The sequence below is a fragment of the Phocoena phocoena genome, chromosome 16 (genome assembly GCF_963924675.1).
Source record: "Phocoena phocoena chromosome 16, mPhoPho1.1, whole genome shotgun sequence".
NCBI lineage: Eukaryota > Metazoa > Chordata > Mammalia > Artiodactyla > Phocoenidae > Phocoena > Phocoena phocoena.
The window spans coordinates 61,950,912-61,973,649 of NC_089234.1; the positions used below are offsets into that span (position 1 = coordinate 61,950,912).

General features: G+C 49.9%; 1 protein-coding gene across 1 annotated transcript in view; it reads right to left on the minus strand.

Moving 5' to 3' along the window:
• PALD1 (phosphatase domain containing paladin 1) overlaps positions 1-22,738 on the minus strand; it is a 43,113-nt gene that overhangs the window by 8,643 nt on the left and 11,732 nt on the right. The window contains exons 12-17 of the mRNA XM_065894464.1: positions 22,463-22,579; positions 22,227-22,382; positions 21,732-21,914; positions 20,497-20,637; positions 20,191-20,262; positions 10,243-10,383 (exon numbers count right to left, since the gene is read on the minus strand). Coding sequence (XP_065750536.1) covers positions 10,243-10,383; positions 20,191-20,262; positions 20,497-20,637; positions 21,732-21,914; positions 22,227-22,382; positions 22,463-22,579 — 810 coding nt within the window. The remainder of the gene's footprint in view (positions 1-10,242; positions 10,384-20,190; positions 20,263-20,496; positions 20,638-21,731; positions 21,915-22,226; positions 22,383-22,462; positions 22,580-22,738) is intronic.

Here is a 22,738-nt window from a genome sequence, read left to right on the forward strand (position 1 = left end):
TTCGCCCTTGCAGTGCTGAGCTGGATCTCTTTGACCTCTTAGCAACTCTGCACCAACCCAGGGCAGTGCAACCAGGAAGGGCTGGTGGCTTCCTTGCCAGCCCTTTTTTTTCTGCCACAAGAGAACTGTCCCCTGGGTCATGGCCATCACAGTGAAGGAAAGGAATGCAGGCCAAGGAGTTGGGAGACTGGTGCTAACCCTGCCTCCAGCTGGTCACAAAACTTCATTAGGCCTCAGTGTGTTCCTCAGGAAAATGGGTCTAATAAAACACACCCTCACCTCCTCACCAGCTGCTCTGAAGACCAGAGGAAAGAGAGGGAAGTTCTTAGAAAACTCAAAACGCATGGCTCAAAGTTAAAGCATCACAGTCTATAAAATAAATCTCAATTTGAGACCAAAGGACGTTTTACTTCTCTCCGTGTGGTACCTTCACCTCAGATTTTCCTCAAACTCCTTCTGAAGGGACAGACGGGAGACACATCAGACTGTCTCAAACACAGAACTAACACAGAATTAATGTCACTAGCCAAGGCTAAGGAAAAATGCCCTTGGCATTAATGATTCTAACAGGACTTCCTTCAGGAGCCCTGACCTTGGTTTCTGTCACAAATATTTTCCCTTTCCAGGCCCAGCAAGAAACACACTCATTCACCCGATGGTGTCACCCCTGTGGGCTGGGGGCCCCCTGGATTCTCCTCAGTCGGGGGCCCAGTCTTCTCACCTCTATTCCAAACTCATGGAGTGGCTTAGTTCAAAGGATTTTCTCTTTCTTTTTTCCTATTGAGGCATTTTAAAAAATACCCTGAGCACTGTGGCCCCCTCACACACATGGGGTGATCAGGCCCTGAGCCAAACTCACTGCCTCTATAGGAATGGAGGAGGCATCACGGGCTGCAGCTCCCAAAGGCCAGGCAGCCTGCGACAGGCCTCGGCAAAGAGAGGCGTCCAGACTGCTACACCGGGGAAGGTCTGTCTCCACGGAAAATGTGTGTGCAGGTCTGGCCCCATGCCCTTCTACAGCCATGACCCGAGTGTGGGATGTCTTCTTGTCCTCTGGGTTCCTCCCCTTACTTAGGCGGGGAATACAAGGACAAGGCCCATGGCTTCCAGGCCTTATGCTTTCCCCCAGTGGGGCTGCAGATGGGCAAGGGAGGTGAAACTGCCCCCTCTTCCTTGGGCGGCAGTGTGGCACAGTGGAGAGGGTCTGATCTGGGAGTCGGGGGCTGGAGTCGTGCTCTCCTCCTGCCATCATCTACCAGCTGTGTGTCCTCGGACAAGCCCAGGACCTCCCTTCCTCAAATGGAGGGAATGTTACAAGCTGCCTTGGTCAGGTACAGGCACACAGGGAGGACTGAGCCAGACTGTGGATGTGAAAATGTACAGTCAGCCTGGCGTGGACACCTCCAGGCTGGTTCTGAGCCTGGCGTGGACACCATCCAGGCCCCATGTGTCCTTGGCCCCGTGGCCTCCAGCAATGGCCTCCAGCAACTCCCAGCCTCCCCTCATGAACCCCTCCATCTGCCCTCTCCTGGCCCACCCCCACCCAGTCACCCCCAGACCCTCATCACAGACTCCAGTGCCATCCGAGTCTGGAGGAACATTAGGGCTTACTGAGTACCTCCACTCGGCTATAGAGAAGTGTCTCCCAAACCTCCCCTGGGGACGGGTAAATCCAAGGGCCTGCCTTCCTGCCCTCACTGCATCTCGGGGACGGCTCTTTCTGGAAGTACAGCAGTTAAATAATGCAGAGGGAATGAGAGAGCCGGTGTATCAGCATTTTGCAAACCCCCCATGAAATAAGGAATCCAGGATATGAGCACCAGCAGCTGCCAGGTCACAGCAGAGACCACAGGACCTTCCAGGCCCCCGCGGCAGCACACGGCACCACCCGTGACTGTGCCGGCCAAACGCCAAGCCAAGTCCGATCAAGCCTCTGCTCTACCCATTTACAGGAAGCACGGGAACTGCAACAAAGGCTCAACTAAACCCACAGGTGCAATCGGCAAGATCCAGACTGTGGGACGCCTGGGAAGATAACCTGGTTACCTCATCACATTCACTTCAGGGGAGGAAAGGAGGAGAAATGTTCTAGATTCACTGAGACTTAAGGGCCTCATGAGCCAAATGCCACCCGTGGATCTTGTTTGGGTCCTGCTCCAACTGCAGAAACACATCGTGAGATCAGTGAGAAAATCTAACACTGACTAGGTATTGGAGGACGAGAAATCACTGTCGTTTTAGGTGTGATAATGGCGTTATGATGGTCTTTTTTTTTGGCCACGCCGCAGCTTGCAGGATCTTAGTTGCCCAACCAGGAATCGAACCCGTGACCCCTGCAGTGGAAGCACAGCATCCTAACCCCTGGACCACCAGGGAAGTCCCTATGATGGTCTTTTTTTAAAAGATCCCTTCTTTGACGGATATGCTGAAATATTCATAGAGGAAGTAATATGAGGTCTGGGACTGTCTCAAAATAATCCAGTTGGGGTAGCGGGTGGCACTGGTAGGGCTTCAGATGAAATAAGACTGGCCCTGATTCCTGAAGCTGGGAGGTGGGCACACAAGGGTCTGTGAAAATTATTCTCCCTACTTTGAATTGTTCTGTTTGAAATTTTCCAAAATAATTTGAAAAAATAAGTTCCTATTTTTCAACTCAGTCAATAATCCTACTTCTAAGAATCGGCCTCAGAAACACGCCACATGGATGAAAGAGCCGCATGTGCTGTGAGGCTCACGGTACCATCACCTGCCCAGAGAACAACAGGAAGTGATCTCACGGGCCACCTCCACAGGAAGAGCAGGTGATGCCACAGTACATCCACTCAACCAGGTATTATGCCGACATTACATAGGATGATGTAGAGGCTCTTCAACAGACAGGCTGAAGTGTCCACGAGCTCAAACCATCGATGAATGAGCCTCTCCTCATTCTACCAGAATCTAAGCTCAGTGAAGCTTCCCTCTGCTCCATCCCCAGACACAGGACAGGCGCTCAGTAAGCACGTGCTGACTGAGCACATGTCTAAATGGAAGCACGCCATCCAGGTGAATGGGCAGGCCAGCTTGTGTACCCAGCGCGATCACCCCTGTGAGAGGAAGTGAGCGCACAGGCACAAAGACCAGAAAGAGAAGGCAAAACCGAAACCGTCCCTGGGAGGCTGGGTAATGGTCTAATATCGTTTCCAAAACCACAAACAAGCTACAAAGAGTCCTCAGCGCCGTTGTGTGACTTCGCCGAGCAGACAGATACTGACACACACCCTGAGCCCTCCTTTCTGCTCCACGACAGAGCAGCAACCCCCACATTCTCCCGCTCTTCTCCACCAAGGGCCCTGAAATAGGTTTACTGCTGGCAGAAGTGCACTCACCACGCTCCAGGAGCCGTTTTCTTAATTGCTTGTGATTAAGGTGTAAGCTGACTGCTGGACCTGGCGGGGCCAGGGAAGGGAAATGCACTGTGTGGGGGATCTGGGGTGCAGGGCAGGAAGCTGAGGAGCGCGTGCTGCTGACAGTCTCAGAACCCCAAGGCTGTGGGATCCTGGGAGGAAACCTTCTGATGGGCAGAATGTGGACAGGACCTGGCATGCTCCCAGGCAAATGGAGCCCATGTAGGCGATACACCCCCAACCTGAGCCTGGGCTCAGGTCCATTTCCATTCAGAGGTCCTGGGTGTCCAACCAGGCGAACGAGAGTCACTGCACATGCAGCACCTGGCCTGCTCTGAGCAGACAACTGCAGGCTCCACCGGAGAGCAGCCGGGGGCTTCCGGCTTGAAACCAGAGGGCAGGGGTCTAAATAAACAGCCAGGTACCAGGCGTGAGACATGGCTGCCAATTTCCAGAGGAGTCAGTCCATCAGAGGGAAAGGGTAGAGGAAGCAGCTGCCTCTGGAGCCTCAGCAAGCCCACCACAGCCCACCAGGGCAACATGGACTGAGACCCGGGGTCAAGGGCATCGTGGTCAGGGGAGGGGCTCGGGGCTGGGAGTGAGGATCTTTGCCTCTCATCCCTGATCTGCCATCAACTCACGTGGGGCCCTGGGCAGTCCGCTCTCCTGCTCATCTGTAAACAGAGAGGTCACATGCTCTCTAAGTCCCCTTGGCACTAAAATCTGAGAGTCTGTTCAGGGGGTTTGAAGCTAGGAAGAACATCACAGGACACTGTGCCCTACAATGATCCTTGGGACCTCCCATTTTCGAACATTCACTGTGTCCTTCCCACACACAGCGCTGCGAGGAAGCGCCATTAATCCAGCCTGTGGGCGCGGGGACAAAGGTAGTCAGAGAGGATGAAGATGGCCCTGTAGGAACCCAGCGCCTTCCAGCGCCCACATCCTCGTTCCTTCTACCAGTCAACCCAGGACAATCTAACCTGCTTCCTTCCCATCCACACGGGGCTTGACAGTCATAATTAAATCCATTCCAGGGTCCACGCACACACACACCTAGCTGGCCAGATGCCCCTTCAAATCTGGAGGCAGCTGGGACAGCTCAGATCACCCTGACCTCAGGCAGGACAGGGGCTCTGGGTCCAGTCAGGCCTGGGCGAGTGCAGGGTGACCCTGAAGGAGGCATTCTGCCTTTCTGACTAAAGTAAGCAGTGGCCTCGTCGCAATTCCCAAATCTAGGTCTATGACCAGTCTCACAACTCCACAGGAATTTAGAAATATAAATCTTTTCAAGGACTGTCCTCTATTCTGGGAACACCCACCCTACTTTTCTGGTACTAAAATAACCTTTCTTTTCTAAAATGCCAACCATGTTAGATGGTAGTTGGGTTTTTTAAATTTTTGCTTCTTTACTTCCTTCCTTCCTTTAAAATGAACACATTTAACAAGGCTACATATTGGCAACCCTTGAAAGATCCTTCCCTTTGTTAACACTGGTCTGTGAAACCTGGGCTAGGAATAAGGTCTTTGGATTCTTTCTTTGTTCTCTAACAGCACCTCCAGGCTGGAAGGCGTCTATGATTAGATGACCTCTGAGATTAGTGTCCTTATAAGAAGAAATAGCAGAGAGCCCCCTCCCTCCCTTCCCTTCTCTCCGTACACACCACACACACACACACACACACACACACAGAGGCCATGTGAGGACACAATGAGAAGGCACCTGTATATAAGCCAGGATGAGAGCCCTCACTAGAAACTCAATCAGCCAGAACCTTGATCTTGGACTTGCCAGCCTCCACAACTGTGAGAAAATAAAGTTCTGTTGGTTAAGCCACGCAGTCTGTGGTAGTCTGGTATGCCAACCCAAGCTGACTAACACACTTGTGATACCCTCTCTCTCTCCCTAGGTTTCTGTCTCCCCGTGACAGGGTAACACTGTATGAGGCCAATATTACCCTGATGCCAAACCAAACACATCACAAGAAAAGAACTCTGCAGATCAATAGCTTTTATGAATTTGATGCAAAAATCCTCCACAAACCAAACGTAGCAACATGTAAAGAAGATCGTACACCAAGACCAAGTAGGATTTATCCCAGGGATGCAAGCTTGGTTTAATTTCCAAAAATCAATTCCAACAATACACTATACCAACAGAATAAAGGGCAAAAACCAGAGAATCATCTCAATGGATAGAGAAAAAGCATTTGACAATATTTAACATCTCTTCATTAAAAAACACAATAAACCAAGAATGGAAGAGAACTTCCTCAAAGGATATCTGTGACAAACCCACAGCTGATATCACACTTAACGGTGAGAGACTGAAAGCTTTCCTCTTAAGATCAGGAACAAGACAAAGATGTCTGCTCTTGCCACTTCTAGTCGACATTGTACAGGAAGATTTTGCCAGGGCAATCAGACAAGAAAATCAAATAAAAGACATGCATATTGGAAAGAAAAAAATAAAATATCTCTACTTGCAGATGACATGACCTTGTATACAGAAAATTCTAAGGAATTCACTAAAAAAGTAAAAGTATTAGAACTAATAAACGAGTTCTACAAGGTTGCAAGATAGAAGACCCACATACAAATATCAGTTGTATTTCTATACAGTAGCAATGAACAAACTAAAAAAATAAAACTAAGAAATCAATTCCATTTATAATAGCATAAAAGTAACAAAATACTTAGAAATAAATTTAATAAAACAAGTACAAAACTTACACTCCAGAAACTACAAAACATCATGTAAGAAATTAAAGAAGACCAATATAAATGGAAACATACCTCATTTCTTCATGGATCAGAAGAGTGACTATTGTTAAGATAGCAATCCCTGGGACCTCCCTGGTGGCAGAGTGGTTAAGAACCCTCCTGCCAATGCAGGGGACATGGGTTCGAGCCCTGGTCCGGGAAGATCCCACATGCCGCGGAGCAACTAAGCCCGTGCGCCACAACTACTGAGCCTGAGCTCTAGAGCCCACAAGCCACAACTACTGAAGACCGCATGCCACAACTACTGAAGCCCGCATGCCTAGAGCCCGTGCTCCACAACAAGAGAAACCACTGCAATGAGAAGCCCGCACACCTCAGCGAGGAGTGGCCCCCGCTCGCCACAACTAGAGCAAGCACCTGCGCAGCAACGAAGACCCAACGCAGCCAAAAATTAATTAATTAATTTAATTTTTTTTTAAAAAATGGCAATCCCCAAACTGATTCCCTGCCTCTTCATAGCTGACTCTGACAGCAAGAGCGCCCTGCACACTCTCCCCTCCCTCTTGGATCTGCTTGACCCCCACTCAGGGACCTTAGGGACCCCCATCCACTCCACTCTCTGTCAGAGCACCCAGACACGACCTCCTAGAGGGGCAGAGAGACACACAGTCTCCCATGCAGGGAGCGAGGACTCCAGACTCCATTTCACCCACAAAAAGCCTCAGTGACCAGCTAAGAAGCCACAGAATCATCTGGGCTGCAGCTATAATGGATGGCTAAATCAAAAAGGACAATCACCAGAGACTTCCCTGGCGGTCCAGTGGTTAGGACTCTGCACTTTCACTGCCGAGGGTGTGGGTTCAATCCCTGGTCAGGGACCTAAGATCCCACAAGCCACGCAGCCTGGCCAAAAAAATAAATAAAATTTTTTAAAAAGGACAATCACCAGTGTTAGCGAGGATGTGGAGAAATTGGAATCTTCACACACTGCTGATGGGAATATAAAATGGTGCGGCCACTTTGGAAAACAGTCTGGCAGTTCCCCAAAAGACTAAACCTAAAGTTATAAAATGACCCAGCAATTCCACTCCCGTGTATATTGAAAACACGTCCACACAAATACTTATACATGAATGCTCATAGCAGCTCTATATTCATAATCGCGAGAAAACGGCAACAACCCAAAGTCCGTCAACTGATGAAGAGATAAGCAAAATGTGATATATCCACACAACAGAATAGTATTCAGTCATAAAAAGGAGTGAAATACTGATACACGCTACAATGTGGATAAACCTCAAAAATACTATGCTAAGTGAAAGAAGCCAGTCACAAAGGTCCAAATATTGTATAATTCCATTTATATAAAACGTCCAGAATAGGCGAATCCCCAGAGACCGAAAGTAGGTCGGCGGTCGCCCAGGGCTTGGAGAGGGGGAAACGGGGAACGACTACTAGTGGGTACAAGAGGTTTCTTTTTGGGTTGATGAAAATGTTCTAAAGTTGATGTGGCAACGATGGTTACACAACTCTGTGAATATACTAAAAACCATTGCCTTGCACACTTTAAATAAGTGACTTGTGTGGTGTGTGAGTTACATCTCAATAAAGCTATTATAAAAGGAGCGAGCAAGAGGGCCAGACACTCCAGCGGCAGAACCCGCAGTGCGGGCCCCGCCCAGGGGCACCAGCATCATGCAGGAGCTTGCTAGACGCCCAGATCTACAGAATCAAAAGCCGGGGGGTGGGCCCAGCAATATGCATTTTAACAAGTCCTCCAGGTGATCATGAACCTCACTAAAGTTGGGGACCCCTGCTTAGAGTACGTGGTACTTAACCTTGACTGTACTTTGGAATCACCTAAGTTACTTTAAGGAAAACTCCATGCCCCAGCCCCCATAACAGACCAACTAAATCAGACTCTCTGCGGATGGAGCTCAGGCATGGGCCTGTATTAAAGCTCCGAGGTGAATCGACTGCGCAGCCAGGGTGAGAAGAACTGGATTAGAGGGTGTCTCAGGCCCCCCTCCTCTTCAGCTCTTTTGAGAGTTTGACCCCAGCTCGCTGGTGCCACCTGGTGGCCACATTGGGGAATGACTCTACATCTTGCTTCCGCCCCGGACCCTTATCCCTCCATCACCAACACCAGGAGGCCCAGGAATGGGGCTCAGGGATTCCCCTCCTCCCACTGCAGAGGTTAGCACCATCCTAGCCTTTGGAACGTTGATGAGGGGGCTGGCCTGGCGGGGAGGGGGCGAGAGTCCTCCGCTGGCTCTGCTTCCATTAAAACACCCCACACCCCAAAGGCAGCCAGAGCATGTACCGCTGAACATAGCCCCAACCACACCACCCTTCCCTCCCGCTGCCAGCAGAGTACAGCTAACTCACCCACCCAGCCTCATCTCTGACAACTTCCAACACAACTGTGTTCGCGGGCATCGAAGCACCTTCACTGCTTCTGAACTCGCTTTGCACCTTTCAGCCTCCTGGCCTTCGCCCAGGCGCTCCCTCCCGCCTGAAGTGCCTTCGCCTGGCTCTCATTACTTCGGGATTGTTCAAGGCCAGCTCTGTGGGACCTCTCCTCTCTTCCCAAGGCTCACGTCCCCATGATGCTCCCTGCTGCACCCTCGGTGTGCCCCACAATGAACATCCATGGCTGCAGAGCTCAGAGGAGGGGAGAGCCTATCACCTTTGGCGGGGGCAGTCCCTAAATTGCCTAAAGGCAGTGAAGAGCTAGCAGGGCCGGAACGAAGGGGCTGTGGTCAGAGTGTGGTCAGTGTGGGGAGAGGGCCTATGGGTGCTCTGAAGTAGGGCTAGGCATCCTTTTTCAACTACTTGGGTCTCCAGCTACAGAGAGAAATGGAAGCGTCAGTTCTCCGCCCTCTCAGGGTGTCCTGAAAGGAGCTCGGGCTCTCAGTTCACTGCTGCCACCTGGTGGCAGAATACGAGACCACCATGAGTGACACCCACAGGCAACTCCAAAGGGGATATACAATGGAGCTGCTGGCCCTGGGGAAAATGAGCCCATCTTCCAAAGCTCAGCAAAGTCCATTTTCTGAAACTCCTTAACCCCTTTCCCCACCCCAAATTTGGCGGCCCTTCCAAGTGACCTCTGACCTTGGGCACAGTCTGACCCCAGATGGCCTGTCTCTAGCCCAACACCCTTTTTCCCAACCATGGTCTGATCGATGACCCTAAGCAAAGGTTGGCCTGGATCAACCATTCACATGTGCCAGATGCAGGGTGCGCGTGGGGCTGGCTTGGAGCTGCCTCTTCTCTGCAGGGGCCACAGGCAGAAGCTGACCTTGGGTACTGCTGCCCACAGCAGAGAGCACAAGGTCGGCACCCAGGGGGGTGCTCCCTCACTTCAGGCTCAGTCTCCTCGGCTCCCCCCACAGCTGCTCCCTCCCACTCCAGCACCCTCTTCTTCTCCAGCAGCCAAGCAAGTTCACTGGGCCAGAGAAGAACAAGAACAGGTCAGCGTGCTCCAGACAGAGGCCAGAGGCCACAGAGTCTGATGCCCAGAGCGGCCCGGCGAGTTACATGGCCGCACCAGCTGGGCCCCATGTGACAGAGCACGGGGAACCACAGCCGACTGGAGGGCACATTTTTTCTAGATAGGCTAAAAATCTGAATGTTTATATGAAATCTGGACTTCTTTAGAAAACTTCTGGTTTGTATTATTGAATGCCCAGTCCCTCAGGCAGCATCAGCTGTGAAAACACTGAACGGCTTCCCCGCCGGATATTAAACAGCCACTCTCCAGGACCCATCTACCAACCTGCCTCTTGCCCAGGGTCCCCAGGGCCCCCAGGGCCCAGAAACCGGAGAGTGAATGCCTGGCACCACAGGGATCTAGGACAGGGTGCTCCTCTGACCGGTCACATCCTTGACGGGTCCCAGAGCCGCAGCAGCTGCTAAATACCCTGAACCTCACCCCCGCACACACCCCACCGAGCGCTCTAGAGCGCAGCCAGGACGAGCCGGGGCTGGCCGTCTTTCCATGTCAGGGATCACCTCCGCTTCCAGAAGGTGAAGAAGTGACCGTGGGGCCCCCAGCCCTCACACCGACGGTGGCCGCCTCCTGGGCTGTGCACGTGGGGACGGCAGCCGGGCCGGGGCCGAGGCTCACCTGGCGGTAGGTGCAGATGATGATCTCCCGCAGGTGGTAGTGCATGGGCGTCATGGTCTCACTGACCGTGTCCAGGGCCGCGTCCACCTCCTTCTTCACGCGGTGCCCATCAGGCAGCAGCTGCACCACCTTCATCACCACCTGGGACCAGAGGAGGGGAATGAGCAGAGACGACCAAGGGGGGGGCCTCTAGCCCCGGCAACAGGTTCACCCACACCAAGGGCCGCACTGGCCTCAAGGCCCAGGCCCTGACCACTCCTTGCTTCTCAGATGGGGGCGGGGAACAAGGGCGTTCCTCCGTATCTCTGAGGCCAGGGCTCCAGAGGTGCTTATTTTTTAAGCAGCAGGAACCTTGCTTCAAACGAAGCCTTACCCAGGACTCTAACCCATAAAACAGATAGCTGTCATGTAACTGGGGCTGGCGGGGCGAGGCGGGGATACAGGACAGGCCTAAGCTGGGGCCTCGCTGGCTCTCCCTCCACCTGGCAGCAGCCCCCAGACACTTCGGAAACACCCAGCTCTGGGGAACCCAGTGTGGACACCGCTCATCTGAAGTAAGCCCCCCTTTACTTGGGGAAACTGAGGCCCGTTAAGATCACTCCGCAGGGCAGGGCTTCTCCCCACAGTCACCCTCCCGACCACACCCCTGCGGACCCCCCTCTGGATGTGCCTACCCTGCAACCCCTGCGCCAGCACCAACCCAAGCCTCCAGCACCTCCCACCCCCACTGCAGCAGCCCCTCCTTCTCGCTGGTAGCCAGAGAGGCCATAGGAAAGTGTAAGTGTGAGCACGTCCTGTTTGTGTAATTCCTGGGCTTCAGTCTCTTCCTGGCTCCCTTGCACTCAACATAAAAACCGAAAGCTTCCCCACGTCTACAAGGTCCCCCAGTGCCTGACCCCACCTGCCTCCCAGCCTCCCTCATAACCCACCCCCCCAGGGCTCCAACGCCTTCTTGGAGCCCCCTCAGTCACCCCAGCAGCCCGCTTGGTCCTTTCACAGCCCCGAAGTCGACCTCCACCTACTCATCCATCCCATCCATCCGTGTCCCCACTTGTTCACATCTGCTCCCCACCAGACAAGAAGCTCCCTAATCCCCGAGAGCAATAGCTTTTCCACCTAGGAGGTGCCCCGCAGACGATGCTAAATGAACAAAAGACCAAAACCCTACCCAACTCAGCTCTTCTCTCAATCTGACCCATCTCCACAACTGGGCCCTAGCGGGATCGTGGCAGGCAGGGTGCTCCCTCACCCCTGCGTTTCTCAGAAGGAACTGGCCCAGGGCCGGCACACCGGCAGGGGTGGAGCTACAGCCCGGTGGGAAAAGAGGATCCATCACCCGGGAGGACCCTCGGCTAATCCGGCTCAGGCCACATCCGGATCCCAAGCTCTGGGTCGGACATCTCATTTGAGAGGAGTGTGGACCACAGGTAGGTCCCCAGGATGGCCCAGGGGCAGTTCCCCAGGCAGAGGGCTACAGCTTTTTCAAATGCAACAAACCAAACTCCTAGCCTCTCCCCCTAAATTGCTCCTCCCCTTGAATTCTTCATCTCCTTGGCTGTCACCAGCGCCAGCCAGAAACCTGAGGTCATCCTGGGTGTCTTCCCTCTTTGCCTCACAACCAATGGCCCCCAAGACCAGCCAATAGTGACTGGACTCCTGTTCACCAGGCGGCCCCCGCCTCACTCAGGCCCCGGGCTCTCCTCTCCACACCCTCCTCCACACACTGGCCTCCAGAATGAGAATCTGATCACGACCTCCCCTACTTCTCTGCTGGCCCCAAGGTTAAGGTCAATCACACAGTGTGGTCTTCCAGGGTCCTCACAGTCAGGGCCCCCACCTCAGCCCTGCCTCCTTCCATTCTGGCCAACTGCAGCCTTCCACAGGTCCTGCCCCTTCCAGACTCCCTCCTTTGCACGTTTGATCCCCTCTGCACACTATCCCTCCCCCCAGTCCCAGGAGACTCACTCATCTTTCTAAAATGCACTCAAATGTCACATCCTCCACGAAGCCCTCTTGGGCTCCCCCAGCTGCACCTTTGGCGCTCAGAACCAATGTCTATTTCAGCACTCTTCACAGTCTATTGAATGTTCCCCACTGGACTGTGGGCTCCACAGGCCTGAATTAATTACAAAGGAAGCTGGTCTAGACATGAGCATGTCTTGGGGTGGCTAAGGATGGGGATACAGGGGCATCCTTGGGTCACATGATGTAACTTTAGAACACAGATTCAGAGGTCAACTACCTGGCTTGTGCCCTGACCCCATCACCTCTCTGACGTGGTTCTAGGGTGATGAGCTTGGCTCCCAGCACCTCAGTTTCCTCATCTATCAACTGGGAGTAGTAAGGGCACCTAACCCTTGGGAGCTGTGAAGGGTGAAGAAGGGAGCACACTCAGAGCTCCTGGCACAGGACTGGGTGTGAGTAGAGAGAGTTCTAACTATCACATCTGAGGGACAGACATGTAGACTTGGAAATAAACCCTCGTGTATACGGTCAAATGATTTTTGCAAAACCATTCGATGGGGAAGGGACATTCTTTTCAAAAAATGGTGCTGGGAAAACTGGATATCCACATGCAAAAGAATGAACTTGGACCCTTACCTTATACCATATACAAAAATTAATTCAGACAGAAAGATAGACAAGAACAAAAGGCAGAGGGCTGCGTACCAGATGAAGGAACAAGATAAAACCCCAGAAAAACAACTAAATGAAGTGGAGATAGGCAACCTTCCAGAAAAAGTATTCAGAATAATGATAGTGAAGATGATCCAGGACCTCGGAAAAAGAATGGAGGCAAAGATCAAGAAGATGCAAGAAATGTTTAACAAAGACCTAGAAGAATTAAAGAACAAACAAACAGATGAAAATACAATAAGTGAAATGAAAAATACACTAGAAGGAATCAATAGCAGAATAACTGAGGCAGAAGAACGGATAAGTGACCTGCAAGACAGAATGGTGGAATTCACTGCCATGGAACAGACTAAAGAAAAAAGAATCAAAAGAAATTAAGACAGCCTAAGAGACCTCTCAGACAACATTAAACGCAACAACATTCGCATTATAAGGGTCCCAGGAGGAGAACGGAGAGAGAAAAGACCCGAGAAAATATTTGAAGAGACTGTAGTCAAAAACGGGTCTAACATGGGAAAGGAAACAGCCACCCAAATCCACAAAGCGCAGAGAGTCCCAGGCAGGAGAAACCCAAGGAGAAACACACCGAGACACAAAGTAGTAATCAAACTGACAAAAATTAAAGACAAAGAAAAATTATTGAAAGGAGCAAGGGAAAAAAGACAAATAACATACAAGGGAACTCACATAAGGTTAACAGCTGATTTCTCAGCAGAAACTCTACAAGCCAGAAGGGAGTGGCATGACACATTTAAAGTGATGAAAGGGAAGAACCTACAACCAAGATTACTCTACCCGGCAAGGATCTCATTCAGATTCAATGGAGAAATCAAAAACTTTACAGATAAGCAAAAGCTAAGAGAATTCAGCACCACCAAACCAGCTCTACAACAAATGCTAAAGGAACTTCTCTAAGTGGGAAACACAGAGAAGAAAAGGACCTACAAAAACAAACCCAATGGGCTTCCCTGGTGGCGCAGTGGTTGAGAGTCTGCCTGCCGATGCAGGGGACGCGGGTTCGTGCCCCGGTCTGGGAGGCTCCCACACGCCGCGGAGCGGCTGGGCCCGTAAGCCATGGCCGCTGAGCCTGCACGTCCGGAGCCTGTGCCCCGCAACGGGAGAGGCCACAGCGGTGAGAGGCCCATGTACCACAAAAAAAAAAAAACCCAAAACAATTAAGAAAATGGTAATAGGAACATACATATCAATAATTACCTTAAACATGAATGGATTAAATGTCCAACCAAAAGACACAGGCTCACTGAATGGATACAAAAACATGACCCATATATATGCTGTCTACAAGAGACCCACTTCAGACCTAGGGACACATACACACTGAAAGTGAGAGGATGGAAAAAGATATTCCATGCAAATGGAAATCAAAAGAGAGCTGGAGTAGCAATACTCATATCAGATAAAAGACTTTAAAAAAAAGAACGTCACAAGAGGCAAGGAAGGACACTACATAATGATCAAGGGATCAATCCAAGAAGAAGATATAACAATTATAAATATATATGCACCCAACATAGAAGCACCTCAATACATAAGGCAACTGCTAACAGCTATAAAAGAGGAAATCGACAGTAACACAATAATAGTGGGGGACTTTAACACCTCACTTACACCAATGGACAGATCATCCAAACAGAAAATTAATAAGGAAACACAAGCTTTAAATGACACAACAGACCAGATAGATTTAATTGATATTTATACGACATTCCATCCAAAAACAGATTATACTTTCTTCTCAAGTGTACACGGAACATTCTCCAAGATAGATCACATCTTGGATCACAAATCAAGCCTCAGTAAATTTAAGAAAATTGAAATCATATCAAGCATCTTTTCTGACCACAATGCTATGAGATTAGAAATCAATTACAGAGAAAAAAACGTAAAAAACACAAACACATGGAGGCTAAACAATACGTTACTAAATAGGATCACTGAAGAAATCAAAGAGGAAATCAAAAAATACCTAGAGACAAATGACAACGAAAACATGATGATCCAAAACCTACGGGACCTATGGGATGCAGCAAAAGCAGTTCTAAGAGGGGAAAAGAAACAAGAAAAATCTCAAATAAACAATCTAACCTTACACCTAAAGGGACTAGAGAAAGAAGAACAAATAAAACTCAAAGTTAGTAGAAGGAAAGAAATCATAAAGATCAGAACAGAAATAAATGAAATAGAAACAAAGAAAACAATAGCAAAGATCAATAAAACTAAAAGCTGGTTCTTAGAGAAGATAAACAAAATTGATAAACCATTAGCCAGACTCATCAAGAAAAGGAGGGAGAGGACTCAAATCAATAAAATTAGAAATGAAATAGGAGAAGTTAAAACAGACGCCAGAGAAATACAAAGCATCCTAAGAGACTACTACAAGCGACTCTATGCCAACAAAATGGACAACCTGGAAGAAATGGACAAATTCTTAGAAAAGCACAACGTTCCGAGACTGAACCAGGAAGAGACAGAAAATATGAACAGGCCAATCACAAGCACTGAAATTGAAACTGTGATTAAAAATCTTCCAACAAACAAAAGCCCAGGATCAGATGGCTTCACAGGCGAATTCTGTCAAACATTTAGAGAAGCGCTAACATCCATCCTTCTCAAACTCTTTCAAAAAACTGCAGAGGAAGGAACACTCCCAAACTCACTCTATGAGGCCACCATCACCCTGATACCAAAACCAGACAAAGATAATACAAAAAAATTACAGACCAATATCACTGATGAATATAGACACAAATATCCTCAACAAAATACTAGCAAAAAGAATCCAACAACATATTAAAAGGATCATACACCATGATCAAGTGGGATTTATCCCAGGGATGCAAGGACTCTTCAATATATGCAAATCAATCAATGTGATACATCATATTAACAAACTGAAGAAGAAAAACCATATGATCATCTCAGTAGATGCAGAGAAAGCTTTTGACAAAATTCAACACTCATTTACGATAAAAGCTCTCCAGAAAGTGGGCATAGAGGGAACCTACCTCAACATAATAAAGGCCATATACGACAAACCCACAGCAAACATCATTCTCAATGGTGAAAACCTGAAAGCATCTCCTCTAAGACCAGGAACAAGACAAGGATGTCCATTCTCGCCACTGTTACTCAACATAGTTTTAGAAATCCTAGCCATGGCAATCAGTAAAGAAATAAAAGGAATACAAGTGGAAAAGAAGAAGTAAAACTGTCACTGTTTGCAGATGACATGATACTATATATACATAGAGAATCCTGAAGATGCCACCAGAAAACTACTAGACCCAATCAATGAATTTGGTAAGGTTGCAGGAAACAAAATTAACGCACAGAAATCTCGTGCATTCCTGTACACTAATGATGAAAAATCTGAAAGAGAAATTAAGGAAACACTCTCATATACCACTGCAGCAAAAGGAAAAAAATACCTAGGAGTAAACCTACCTAAGGAGACAAAAGACCTGTATGCAGAAAACTATGAGACACTGATGAAAGAAATTAAAGATGATACAAATAGAGGGAGAGATATACCATGTTTTTGGATTGGAAGAGTCAATATTGTGAAAATGACTATACTACCCAAAGCAATCTATAGATTCAATGCAATCCCTGTCAAATTACCAATCGCATTTTTTACAGAACTAGAACAAAAAAATCTTAAAATCTGTATGGAGACACAAAAGACCCCAAATAGCCAAAGCAGTCTTGAGGGGAAAAAAACAGAGCTGGAGGAATCAGACTCTCTGACTTCAGACTATACTACAAAGCTACACTAATCAAGACAATAATGGTATGGCACAAAAACAGAACTATAGATCAATGGAATGGGATAGAAAGCCCAGAGATAAACCCACACACCTATGGTCAACTAATCTATGACAAAGGAGGCAAGGACATACAATGGAGAAGACAGTCTCTTCAATAACTGGTGCTGGGAAAACTGGACAGCTACATGTAAAAGAATGAAATTAAAAAAAAAAAAAGAATGAAATTAGAACACTCCCTAATACCATACACAAAAATAAACTCAAAATGGACCTAAATGTTAAGACTGGACACTATAAAAGTCTTAGAGGAACACATAGGAAGAACACTCTGTGACATAAATCACAGCAAGATCTTTTTTGATCCACCTCCTAGAGTAATGGAAACAAAAACAAAAATAAACAAATGGGACCTAATGAAACTTAAAAGCTTTTGCAAAGCAACGGAAACTGCAAACAAGATGAAAAGACAACCCTCAGAATGGGAGAAAATATTTGCAAACAAATCAACAGACAAAGGATTAATCTCCAAAATATATAAATAGCTCACGCAGCTCAATATTAAGAACACAAACAACCCAATCCAAAAATGGGCAGAAGACCTAAATAGACATTTCTCCAAAGAAGACATACAGGTGGCCAAGAAGCACATGAAAAGCTGCTCAACATCACTAATTATTAGAGAAATGCAAATTAAAACTACAATGAGGTATCACCTCACACCAGTTAGAATGGGCATCATCAGAAAATCTACAAACAACAAATGCTGGAGAGGGTGTGGACAAATGGGAACCCTCTTGCACTGTTGGTGGGAATGTAAATTGATACCGCCGCTATGGAGAACAGTATGGAGGTTCCTTAAAAAACTAAAAATAGAATTAACATATGACCCAGCAATCCCACTACTGGGCATATACCCAGAGAAAACCATAATTCAAAAAGACACATGGGGGCTTCCCTGGTGGCGCAGTGGTTGAGAGTCCGCCTGCTGATGCAGGGGACATGGGTTCATGCCCCAGTCTGGGAAGATCCCACATGCCGCGGAGCGGCTGGGCCCATGAGCCATGGCCGCTGAGCCTGCGCGTCCGGAGCCTGTGCTCCGCAACAGGAGAGGCCACAACAGTGAGAGGCCCGCGTACCGCAAATAAAAAAGAAAGAAAAAGACACATGCACCCCAATGTTCACTGCAGCACTATTTACAATAGCCAGGTCAAGGAAGCAACCTAAATGCCCATCAACAGACAAAAGGATAAAGAAGATGTGGTACATATATTCAATGGAATATTACTCAGCCATAAAAAGGACCGAAATTGGGTCATTTGTAGAGATGTGGATGGATCTAGAGACTGTCATACAGAGTGAAGTAAGTCAGAAAGAGAAAAACAAATATTGTAATATTAACACATATACGTGGAACCTAGAAAAATGGCACAGATGAACCGGTTTGCAGGGCAGACATAGAGACACAGATGGAGAGAACAAACGTATGGACACCAAGGGGGGAAAGTGGTGGTGGTGGGGTGGTGGTGTGATGAATTGGGAGATTGGGATTGACATATATACACTAATATGTATAAAATGGATAACTAATAAGAACCTGCTATATTAAAAAAATAAAATTAAACTAAAAAAATAAAATTAATTCAAAATGGATCAAAGACCTCAATGTAAGAGCTAAAACCATAAAATTCTTAGAAGAAAAGCGTCATAATGTTGCATTTAGCAGTGACTTCTTGGATATGACACCAAAAGCACAGGAAACAAGAAAAAACAGACAAATTGATTTTCATCAAAATTAAAAATTTTTGCATGAAAGGACACTATCAATAGAGTAAAAAGGCAACCCACCGAACTATCACGTATCTAACAAGGGATTGATATCCAGAATATATAAAGAGTTCCTACAACTCAACAATAACAAAACCCAAATCAAAAATGGGCAAAGAATTCAGATAGGCATTTCTCCAAGAAAGGTACAAAAATGGCCATAAAACAAATGAAACAATATTCAACATCACTAGTCGGTGGGGAAATTCAAATCAACACCACAGTGAGATGTCACTTCATACCTACTAGGAAGGCTATTATCAAAAAAAAAAAAACAACAAGTGTTGGCAAGAATGTGGAGGAACTGGAACCCTTGTGCTTTGTTGGCAGGAATGTATATGGTGCACCTGCTGTGGAAAACAATATGGCAGTTCCTCAAAATTTAAACAGTGAATTACCAGTTGATCCAGTGATTCCACTTCTGGAATTGAAAGCAAAGACTCAAACAGATATGTGTACACCCATGTTCACAGCAGCGTGATTCACAGTGGCCCAAAGGTGAAGACAACGTAAGTGCCCACGGACAGATGAATGGATAAACAAAATGTGGTCGATACTTACAATGGAATGCTACTCAGTCTTTTAAAAACGCAAATTGTGACACATGCTACACCACGGATGAAACTGGATGCTATTATGCTAAGTGCAATAAGCCAGTCACAAAAGGACAAACACTGTATGGTTCTCCTCACATGAGGTATGTAAAAGAGTCAAATTCAGAGACCCAGTCAAATTCAGAGATAGAAAGCGGAATGGTGGCTGCCAGGGGCTGGGGGAGGGGAGATGGGCAGTTAGTGTTTAATGGATACGGTCAATTTGGCCTGAGGAAAAAGTTCTGGAGATGGTGGTGATGGTTGCACAATAATGTGAATGTACTTAATGCCACAGAGCTGTACACTGAAAAATGGTTAAAATGGTAAATTTTGTGTTATGTACGTTTTACCACAATAAGAAATTAAAAAGAAAAGAATCAGCCAGAAGAAGGAAGAGAGAAGTGGTCCAGGGCAAGGGAAAAGCATATGCAAAGGCCCAGAAGCTGAAAGCGCTTGGTGAGTTTGAGGAGCTGCATGGAGGCCTGGGTGTCAGGACAGTAGGGAGGGCAGGGAAGGGGCACTGGCCAGGCCGGCCAGGTAGGCAGGAGCCGACCACAACACCGACACCGGGCAGCCACGTGCCAACTCTGAGTTCCACTTGCCCCATGTGTAAGACGGGGACACTGCCACCTACTTACAGGGTGTCAGGGAACACGACATGAGGCACATGAGGTGCAATACATGGATGGCTAAATGTGAGATGTTAGCACTGTCCATCCAGTGCCCTGAATTGAAATGGGGGTGGGGTAGGGTGGTCCGGGGCCTGGCACCAGGGTCACCAACCACAGCTGGGTCCCAGGTGCCCGTGAGGTGGTCGTCAGTGTTACCCAGACAAGATGGTGGCCAGGAGCCCAGCAGCAGGGCCAGGAGGAGTGGGGGGGATCCGCCCCCTCTTCTCCAAACACCATCTGCCAGGGCCCAGAGCCAAGCTACCCTGTGCCCTGTTTGCTCATCTGTGAAATGGGGACAGAGAAGGACTGATACGATGAGGTAGAATAAGGTAATGGCCTTAGGAGGAGCTTTGAAGATCTCCCCCCAACCTGCCAGCAAGACTCATCCCTCCCCTCCCCCAGGTGTCCCCTGGGGACCCCACAGGGCATGCTCACCTCAAACTCGCCCTTGGTGAACTTGGCATCGGGCACGCTCACGAGCTCCTCCTCGCCCACCTCGGGGAAGCCCTAAGGGAGGACAGCTGCTGGGACCGGAAGCATGGCTACCAGACCGCACCCTCCCCCAGCTCTGCCCACAGCTGGAGCCCGTGCCGGGGGTCTGCCGGCCCACGCGCCGTCTGCCCAGGGCTGATGAGAGGGGGCTCTGGGACCACACCTTCCTGCCACAGCCAGGGTCCCCAGGGACCAAATGCCCACCCTGCCTGGGCAGAGCCCTGTCCTCACACAGGAGGCCACACATACTCGGATGTGCCAGAAGGCAAGCACGGCCACCACCATGGCAGTCGTGGTCCGGCCCTGGCCGCTGAGGCAGCTGAACACGAAGCCGGAACCCGGGTCCTTGGCGAGGGCAGCCTGCAGGGTCCCCAGCAGCCGGTCAAAATCCTGCACAGGAAGACCGAGGTCTGAGTCAGTGGGTACTCCCAGCTGCACAGACTCCCAAGATGGCCCATCCCTCCAAATGGCAACCCCGGCAGCTGTCCTGGGAGTGTTTGCCCGGAGCCTGGCTGTGTCAGGCTCACAACCTTGTATGCACATACACTCAGCTCACTGCAGTACACACAAGACCACGTGCACGTAAACAGCCACACTCCCATATAACCAGGCACTGGACGTACGAGCAGACACGGGCACACACCTGAGGTTCCTGGTGCCCACCATCTGCCAGGCAGAACAAGCACATTCCTAGGTGCTGCGCCCCCCGGCTGCACGTGGACACCCCCCCCCCAACTGCCCACCTGAGGTGGACCCAACCCAGATCCCAACCTCAGCCGATCACTGCAGCGGGAGACCACCAGAGGGCAACAAACTACGGGCAGCCAGACCCACAGAGCAAAGTGAGGGGGCCATACAAGCCCCGTCACCACCCGTCTCACAGACAGACAGACACAGGCGCATCACCCAAAGAACTGACACATCACACAGGCACAGAGCGACCCCCACACAATACATGCCAGGCACACACACCACACAAACCTTAAAGACCCACAGACCGTACAGACATTCACAGGCATAAACCTACAGGTACCACATGCACACAGAACTCCCTCAGTCACACACAGCATTCCCCAGCACCCTCCTCCACAAACCCCCTACACACACACCACACAGCTCCCCACCAGACACGCTCTCCACACGTCCCCCAGTAAAGTCAAGTAGCACAGCACAGCCTCCATAGACACAGACACACCACACACACTCTCCACAACCACACCCACTCTGAACACACACAGACATGCTCACCCACCCCACACATACCTACAACACATAATACACACACAAACAGGCACGCGCGTGCACGCAAACATGAAGCTTGGCAGGCACGTGAATAAACCACCTAGGCCGACCCGAAACCCTGCAGGACAAGCTCTTAGTCCCTCTGGGGAGCTGTGCCCACAGCCAAGGCCCAGGCCCGAGGGAGGCGGGGGGCGGGGGCGTCCTCTCCCTCCCCAGAGGCCTCAGCCACGCAGCCCCCTCACCTCCTCGCGGGGGGCACAGAAGTCTGGCATGGGGACGCGGTGGTAGGTAAGGCCAGGGCAGGCCCCACGGTGCTGGCTGAAGACCTCCTGCGTCGTGAGGCATGTCTGGAACCTGCGGGTCCGTGGGCCCTGGGTGCCTGAGGGAGGCATGCTCAGGTGGGCCTTCAGCTGGGTCTCCAGGTTCTAGGGGAGGGTGGGACGGAGGGCTCAGGCCACGCGGCAGCCCCCAGGCCAGCCCTGAAAGACCAGCACCTCTGCGGCCAGGATAGTCCTGGCTTCCGGGCCCATCCCTCCCCCTTCTCAAGCCTCAAGGTTTATAACCAGACCCGGGGCTGCAAGGAAGTCCTGAGTCAGCCACTCCCTGAGACCGCTCCTCTCGGGGTCTCAGTTTCTTCATCTGTACAAAAGGAGCACAGACGCTTCTGAAGACCCTTTCAGGCCAAGTCCCCAGAAGGCCTCCAAGGCAGGGGTGCGTACAAGGCAGGAGGGCCTCACCTCCACCTGGCTAGGGGCCGTGGGGGGCCCAGGCCACCGCAGGCTGTGGGTGCGCCCGTCACACTCCAGCACAGCCTCCTCTCTCAGGTTGACCCACACGACCTGCTGCAGCTTCCTCTTAGTGTCGGTCAGGTAGGCCAAGATACTCCCCAGGGCCTGGGGGGACAGATGGCCGTCAGTGAAAGAGCTCAACCCCCCTTCTCCTCACCCCACAAGTGGGCCCCCTGGCTGGTCACCTTGGCACTGGGCTGGGCCGTGCCATAGATGGGCAAACGGGGCACCCGCCGAAAGTTGGCCACGTCCATCTCTCTGACGGTGCTGAGTGCGTCCGGGGAGACGAGGTCATCTGCCCCCTGTTGGGAGAGAAGCAAGCCTGGGACCCTCAGCGGCCGACTGAGGTTCAGAACCTGGGGGTGAGACCAGCACTTGACAGTTTAGAAAGCTCTTTTGCACACTTGGAGCTTCATAACCACCCTGGCAAGGGCAAGTGCAATGGTGCCCACTCTCCAGAT